The sequence below is a fragment of the Chrysochloris asiatica genome, unplaced genomic scaffold (genome assembly GCF_000296735.1).
Source record: "Chrysochloris asiatica unplaced genomic scaffold, ChrAsi1.0 scaffold00076, whole genome shotgun sequence".
Classification (NCBI taxonomy): Eukaryota; Metazoa; Chordata; class Mammalia; order Afrosoricida; family Chrysochloridae; genus Chrysochloris; species Chrysochloris asiatica.
Window position 1 is genome coordinate 13,349,975 of NW_006408594.1, and position 8,260 is coordinate 13,358,234.

At 44.5% G+C, this 8,260-nt stretch overlaps 1 protein-coding gene across 1 annotated transcript in view; it reads right to left on the minus strand.

The window, feature by feature from the left end:
• Positions 1-4,452: 4,452 nt before the first annotated feature.
• Positions 4,453-8,260, minus strand: part of TCP11L2 (t-complex 11, testis-specific-like 2) — a 48,317-nt gene continuing 44,509 nt past the window's right edge. Inside the window, exon 9 of the mRNA XM_006865255.1 lies at positions 4,453-4,697. Coding sequence (XP_006865317.1) covers positions 4,453-4,697 — 245 coding nt within the window. The remainder of the gene's footprint in view (positions 4,698-8,260) is intronic.

Below are 8,260 nucleotides of genomic sequence, written 5' to 3' on the forward strand. Positions count from 1 at the left end.
AAGAGTGGAAGCATGTCTGACCTCAGCTTCATAGGAATCAGCTTTGGGCTAATTTTGTGTTTGACTCTCTTTTCCTCTTGTGAAGTCAGGGGAAGTCAGACATAGTCCTTGAAGTTGGCATCAGGAGTGGCATACACACTCATGGAAACTTGAAATTTTGAAAAAGAAAGAACCAAGGGGTGTAAAAAGTATAACTTGTGATTTTTAGATGGTTAGTTTGATGAGTGCTGTGGGTGATGCACTGGGCTCAAAGGTTGTTTGAATTGCAAGGTCAGCCGTTCAAACTCAACAGCTGCTCTTTGGAAACCCTACCAGGGTCGCTATGGGTCAGGATTCTGTTTGCCTGTAATGTTGTTGTTGTTAAGTGCCATTGAGTCGGTGCCGACCCATAGTGACCCTGTACAGGTTTTCCGAGGCTGTAAATCTTTACGGGAGCAGAACGCCTCATCTTTCTCCCGCGGAGAGGCTAGTAGTTTCGAACTGCTGGCCTTAAGGTTCGCAGCCTGATTCGTAACCACTATGCTACCAATTAGGAGATAAAATGCTTAAGCTAAGGGTGGGAAAAGCAACGTCTGGAGTTGTCAGGTGCAGATGTTCTGCTGATTCCAGGCCTCACTGGGTATATCCTGCCAGATACCCAAGGCCATATACATACGAATGGGATCAGTCTAAGGGTGGAGGAGAAAAGATAGAACTTGAGTGTTTTTTTAAATGTTTGTGTTTGACTGTTTTAGGGATATTGGTTTCTCCTGCTTGTTGTTGTTAAGTGCCGTCGAGTCGATTCCGACCCATAGCGACCCTGTACAGGGTTTCCGAGGGTGTAAATCTTTACGGGAGTAGAAAGCCTCATCTTTCTCCCGCGGAGCGGCTGGTAGTTTCGAACCGCTGACCTTAAGGTTCGCAGCCCGATTCGTAACCACTACGCTACCAGAGTAAAAAATATATAGATGTGATAAAAATGAATATTGCATTATAATTACAGTTTGTAAGCCCGCCTTCATCCTACACTTGATTGGATATGCTAAAAGGGGAGTTAGATGTTGCCCAGAAATATACTTTTTGTTTTAAGCCTTTGTAAAGTATGAGGCGGAGTCCTGGTGTGGCGCTGTGGGTTAAATCACCAGACTGCAAAGCCGTTTGAACTGCAAGGTCGGTGGTTCAAGCTCACCAGCTGCTCCTTGGAAACCCTATACAAGGTCACTATGGGTCAGAATCGACTGGCGGGCACTTAACAACAACAATAGCAAAAGTATGAGGCCTTAGGTGGAATCCTGAAGCTCACCCAGAACCTTCAGAATGGGTAATTTGCATTTGAAAAGACAAGACTACCCACCCCGAACTGCTGAGAAGACAGGAGATTTATGACTGAAAGGGAACTGAAGGAAGAAGAAAAAAGTGGACTGTTTATGACTTTTTGAGTTTAAAGCAAGCTGTTTGTTTTGGAGGCATCAAGGCAAGGAAGTGTGTGCCCATCAGAGAAATACCCCTTCTAGGACTTCTAGGAAAGTTAAAGGGAGCTGGCCAGCAGTCTAGTACACTCACTGGTGACTACCCGGGTGGAATTGGGAGAAATGCAGCAGTGAAGACACGGGCTGAATTTGGACATGTTCCATTGACACCTGTTGACCTTGAGATGAAAGAGAGGAAAGGAAGAGCTGGTTGGTCTGAAGTTTAGGGAGTTGTGTGAATGAACTCCTGAGCTTATGGGTACTGACCTAATCCCCGGGGGCTAGGTCTGACAGTCAGGGGCCAGCTGGTCTGAAGTACAAGGAGGTATATGTGTAAACTCCCAAACTTGTACCTGGTACCAATTTGACCTAGCTTGGATGGCTAGGGCTGAGCTGACCAGATGAAGATAAAGATGCTTGACACTGTGAACAAGTATAACTTGCTACAATTTGATGAACTAGACTTTTGCTTATGATGCAGTTGCTCAAAATTCCAACTGGAATGGAAGATTCTTCATATCAAGGAACATGCTTGTTCCCTCAGTGTACTGGGTTGATTGTTGTTCTTATGTGCCACGGACTCGGTTCCAACTCATGGCGACCCTGTACAGGGTTTCCGAGGCTATAAATCTTTATGGGAGCAGAATGCCTCATCTTTCTCCCACGTAACAGCTGGTAGTTTCGAACTGCTGACCCTGAGGTTCACAGCCCGACTTCTAACCACTACGCTACCAGAGTTGATAGGGACAGGCAATTTAGACATTGACTATCAAAAATGAGGGGGTTATAAAGGCATGAAGTGGCTGGCTTACAAGCTTTTATGGGTGTAGTCACAGAGTGAGGGGGAGAATCCTCACTGAATAGTTTCCTCCTTTCCAGAGAGTCTGGTGAAGAGACAGTGAGGGAAGATGCTGATAGGATTTTATTATTTCAATAATAATTGTTAGGATTAATTGTGATTCTCAAAACTAATTGTAGAAGATGTATAACTGAAAGTGAGTATTAATCCTTCATTTATGAAAGACAATGGCTAGAAAAGTTAGGGGTGGCTTGGGGCACCATGAATTTACTTGATATGGCTTTTCTATCCAAAGTCTTCTTAATTCCCACCAAGTGACTGGGTATTGTTGTTAAGGGCTATTGAGTCAGTTTGGGCTCATAGTGACCCTGTATAGTGTTTCCTAGGAGTGGTTGGTGAGTTTGAACACCGACTTTGGGTTCAAACTCACCTTGAGGTCAAGTGCTTATCCACAGTGCCACACCAGGACTTGAAGTGATTGGGTGGGACCATGAAAATAGGGTGTACAGGACTCTAAGGCTGGGATTGGTTAGTTTTGCCCTTCAGCTAGGTTTAAAAGAGCCATCTTAGAAGCAGAGAGTGATGATCCCAGACCATCCAGAAGGAAAAGCATGGTGACATAACAGATCCCTAGCAAACAGTGACTGCTGAGGCTGCGGCAGAGATGGCTGCATGGAGAGAAAGAACAGCTGCAGGCTCTAGGCCTGAATAAAGGTGAGTGCCTACGGGCAGAAGACTGGCTTGCAGAACATGCCCTTTGGACATTCAGTAACTGGCTAAAAGAATTGTGTAACACCTACTCCAGCAAGGCAAGAGGCCCAGGGACCACATGGCAAAGACAAGAGTGAGGCGTGCCTGCAGTCTGGCAGATGAGATGTGTTCCTGACTGGCGAACTGCTGGGTCCTGAGTTGTTTCTGATCCTGAATTGTGCCCTGTCCATTTCCCTAGTAAACCCCATAATTGTGAGTATTATTATGAGTTCTGTGTGGCCATGGCAATGGATTGTCCAACCCAGATGTGAAGCAGAGAGTGCTGTAGGAGGGATAGTTGGTGTCAGAATGGGGGAAAGAAGGTTCTAGGGTGGAAGCATGTCTGACCTCCGCTTCACAGAATTGGCCTTGGGCTGATTTTGAGTTTGATTCTCTCTCCCCCTCGTGAAGCCAGGGCAAGTCAGACATGGCCCCCACATGGTCCTTGGCCTAACAGAGTATGGATTTCATCAGCATATAAAAGGCGTTTATTTGCCTGGTAAGTGATACAGTTAAGAAATCCAGAGTTGAACTGTTTCTTTTTCTGATGTGACCATTATTGAAAAAAAGATCTCCTTGTGGCATCTCATTTTAACTCTCCTGCTGCTTCTTACAAGTAAAAGAATTCAAGCCAGTCTTGTCTTATATAAAAACATTAAAATCTTATATAAATCTTATCAATGGCCTGAGAAATGAAAAGACAGTCACTAAAATATTTGTGCAAAAACTGGTTTCTCCCAGAGAGTTGTCTAAAATGTCAAGAAGAAACCAACCTCTAGAAATTTCTTTTTAAAAAGGGGATTTGTTTCTATTTTCACTAAACAAATATGGGCGATCTTATCTGAAATCTGCATATACCCTTAAAGGGTACTTAGTATACTGAAATTCTGAAATACTGAAATTGGTATTATAAAATGTCATTTGATACATCTGTAGTCTCTGAGAACTTACTATGTAAGTTTCTCTTATACATTAATAAACTATAATTATACAGTTCAAATACAATTATATGCCAACTTTACATCATTTATTTAGAACATCAATACCCTTGGTTATTCTCCCCACCTTCAACCCTTTAAAAGTTGTAGCAAAATTAAAAATCATTAGGTATGATAATGACAAGTCTAGGAATGCAACTTCTTAAGGGTTGAGTGAATAAATCAGATATAAGTGCTTAAGAAAACATTTTATAAGTATTATATTGGTAATAGAATTCATTACAAATTGCTTCCTGGTCATTGAAAACATCTCTTTTGAACTTGAAAATGATGTACAACCAGTTTCTCTGGCTGTGCATGACTTTGTACTGCTAATATTTCTGGATTACGCAGACTCAGCCCCACACTGCACCATGGACAGGTCCAAGAAAATGCCACATTTGTAGTGCCCTCGGTGGAAAGGGACCAGTTACCAAAGTGCTAGGTTTCCAATCTCTCGTCCAAGGTCAGTTTCTCTTTAGTTAGTAGGAGAGGAGGCTTCTGCCTTCCCCACCGCTTCTTCACTGAAGAGCAGCTTCCGCAGTATGTTTGCATAGAAAGGTCCATACACTTGCTTGTTGAGATTCACAATGTTTGCAAACTGTGAGCCCAGCATGTCCAGCTCCTGTTGAATGACAGCCAGGCCTCCCGGGATGGGAGGCCTGCATTTTGGAGGGCTTGGGAGACAAAGGAGGCTTTTCAGGTACAGCTGGATTCGTTTATCTGAAGGGAAAAAAAAATAAATAAAAAGAGAAAAGATTCTTCGTCCCTTTCTTACATACTTAAAAAAAATGGCGACGTAATCGTGGTAGGCAAGGAACTCTGATAGTGTAGTGGTTACGAGCTGGGCTGCCAACCTCAAGGTCAGCAGTTCAAAACTACCAGCAGTTCCATGGGAGAAAGATGAGGCGTTCTGCTCCCGTAAAGATCTACAGCCCTGGAAACCCTGTGCAGGGTTGCTATGGGTCGGACCCCACTCCACGGTACTGAACAACAACAACAGTTGTGGTAGGCTGGTGGTAATCATGTGCCCAATTCTTCACTCCTCCCTGTACCCACATCCTTTTTTACAAGGCGGCTTTGCAGCATCTTCCATCAAGAGATTGAGCCTGTGTTCCTAGTCTACAAAATGCTCTGGCCAATAGAGAATTTGAGGGAGGCGCTGGCGTACCAGTTCCATGTGTAGGCCTCAGGAGATCCTGTTTCATCTGTTCTATCTGTCACCACCATGTAAACAAGTCTGGGTCCGTTAGAGGATGAGAAACAAGGTGGAGAGAAGCCCAGATGTCCTATCAAGGCCATCTAAAACATTTTATAACCAATCAAGTCCCCCACATGAAGGACCCCATCCAAGACCAGCAGAGCTACCTACCCAAACCACCGATGCCTGACTGAATGCAGCGAGACCAAAAGAACCACCCGCTTTCTCCCAGAGACTGCGAGCAACAACCAGTGTTTATTCTTTAAGCAATTATTTGTGGTGAAAATAAACACATCAAAACAGTCACTAACCAAACCAGTTCCAAATTTACAATTTAATGACGTTGCTTACATTTTTCATGTTGTACTGTAGCGTAGTGGTTACGATTCGGGCTGCGAACCTTAAGGTCAGCAGTTCGAAACTACCAGCCGCTCCACGGGAGAAAGATAAGGCTTTCTACTCCCGTAAAGATTTACACCCTTGGAAACCCTGTACAGGGTCGCTATGGGTCGGAACCGACTCGACGGCACTTAACAACAAAAACAACAACTGCCATTGTTGTTGTTCTGTGCCATTGAGCTCAGTTGGTTCTGTTTCACAGCAACCTTGTATAGGGTTTCTGAGAGCGGCTGGTGGGTTTGAACTGTGGATCCTGTTGTTAGCAGTCCAGTGCTTATCCTATAGTGTGCCACACCAGGCTCCATTACTGCGACCCTTTTCCAAAATATTCCACACCAGTAACATAAGCTCACTGTACCCCTCCCTCAGATAAACATTCATAATCTTTGGTTTCTATGTTTTTGTTGTTAAGTGCCATTGTGTCGATTCCGACTCATAGCAACCCTTGTATAGGGTTTCCAAGGAGCAGCCGGTGAGTTTGAACCACTGACCTTGGCAGTTCAAATGGCTTTGCAGTCTGGAGCATTAACCCACAGCGCCACACCCACAGTTGCTTTATCTCATCTAAGTGAGCTCATCTAAGGAGCTCTGGTAGCGTAGTGGTTACGAATCGGGCTATGAACCGCAAGATCAGCAGTTCAAAACTACCAGCTGTTCTGCAGGAGAAAGATGAGGCTTTCTGCTCCCGTAAAGATTTACAGCCTTGGAAACCCTGTAAAGGGTCGCTGTGAGTCAGAACCGACTCCACAGCACATAACAACCAAGTGAGATCATACAGTATTTATTGGGGGCTGGCTAGTTTTGATACATGCCACATCCAAAATGTCACTTCTCTTTACAGATGTATAAGATTCCATAGTATGCATAGGCCACATGGTGCTTATCCGTTCAGCTGTGATGGACATTTAAGCTCTCTCCTCCTTGAGGCTCTTGGGGAAAGTGCTGCAGCGTCCACCTGAGCGCGGGTTCCTGCCTTCATTTCTTCTGGGTGTGGATCTAGGAGTGGGGTGGCCGGATCACATGGTAGGTTCAACTTTTTGGGGGCCCACTGAATGATTTTCCACAGAAGTGATACCATTTTAAGATCTTATTAAAGGTTATAGATAAACAGATTGCTGATAGAGAAATGAACACTCTGCGGGTGGAGCTGATTACAAAACATCAGTGTGCACTCTCCGCAGCTACAGTGAGGCACACTAAAGCTGAGTTTTCAGCTAACACATGGTGCATTTAAACAAACGAAGCCATTTAAAATCAGAGAATCTCACGTAAAAGTTCAAATTTCTGGTACCTCTTGAAAAATTCTAAAGATCAGGCACTTTTAAGCCATTGCTGTTAAGTTGATTTTGACTCATGCTGGCCCTATAGGACCGAGCAGAACTGCCCCAAAGGGTTTCCAAGGCTGGAATCTTTATGGAAGCTGACTGCCACATTTTCCTCCCATGGAGCACCTGGTGGTTTTGAAGCCTCACCACTGCACCACCAGGTATAGCTGGCTCCTTTTGTCAAGGTTAGGGGTGCAAGTTTCCCCAGGACAGTCCCAGTTCATGCATGCTGTCCTGGCAAAATTCAAAATATCATTCTCCAGCATGTCCTGGTTTGGGCACTAGGTTTATTTCACTGGTCATCCCACACATGGCCAGCAACCAGGAGGCACCGAGGAAGGGTGGCCTCACCTGCACTCCAGTTTGCTACCTTCGCTGTCTGACTGCTGTAAAGGCTCTGACATCGAGACTACAGCGCAAACACACACACCCATTGTAAATACACTCAACTACGGGAGTACTGGACAGAAGTTGTTAAGTCAGTTTTGACTCTTAACAACCCAGTATAGGGTTTCCAAGGAGCAGCTGCTGGGTTTGAACCATTAACCCTGTGGTTAGCAGTCCAGTGCTTTTCCTACAGCGCCACACTAGAACTCCATTAGATAAATAGTACTGGACAAGCTAAGCCTGTGGCTCTAAAGACTCTGGTTGGCTTTATTAACAGAAGCCTCACGAAATAAAAAAATCTATTTAGGAGAATACATTCCATTTGGACACAGAAAATTATGACATTGCTACTTACTTCTTCCAAAAACACATGTTCTAACCAGACCTGCCCTAGAACTCAAAGTTCCCAAAACAGAGACGTAGGTATCATGCCGATGGCTTAGAGCTGCGTCCTCCTCCTGGAAGTCCTTCGCCTCTCCTCATTTCTGCCCAAGTGCAGAGATAGCAGACACATCACCTAGAGCTGGTTGCTGATTACAGCCAACGTATGTTCAATGGCAGACCTAAGTTATACCTCCTTCCTGTGGCTTTCCCTAACGTATCACCCAGGTTATTGTTACTGGGGGTGTGTCTACCTCGCGTCCTAGACAGAGAACTTTCTGAAGGTGAAGGCTTACCCCTGTTTATGTTCCTAGTATGGAACGTGGGGGATGCAGCATACATGTTTCCTGAATGTAAAAGACCACTTAGTGGTGAGGAAAAGCCCAAGATTAACAGCCAACTAAAAACAATGGCTATCAGGGAAGACATGGGATTGGAGAAGGCTGTCCCAATGATCTGAGCTTTACCTGTGATTTTTCAATAAGGAGAAACTGAGTATTATTCATACAGCTGAAAATTAAATTTTTACAAAGTAGGTAAAGGAGCTCTGGTAGCGTAGTGGTTACGAATCGGGCTGCGAACCATAAGGTCAG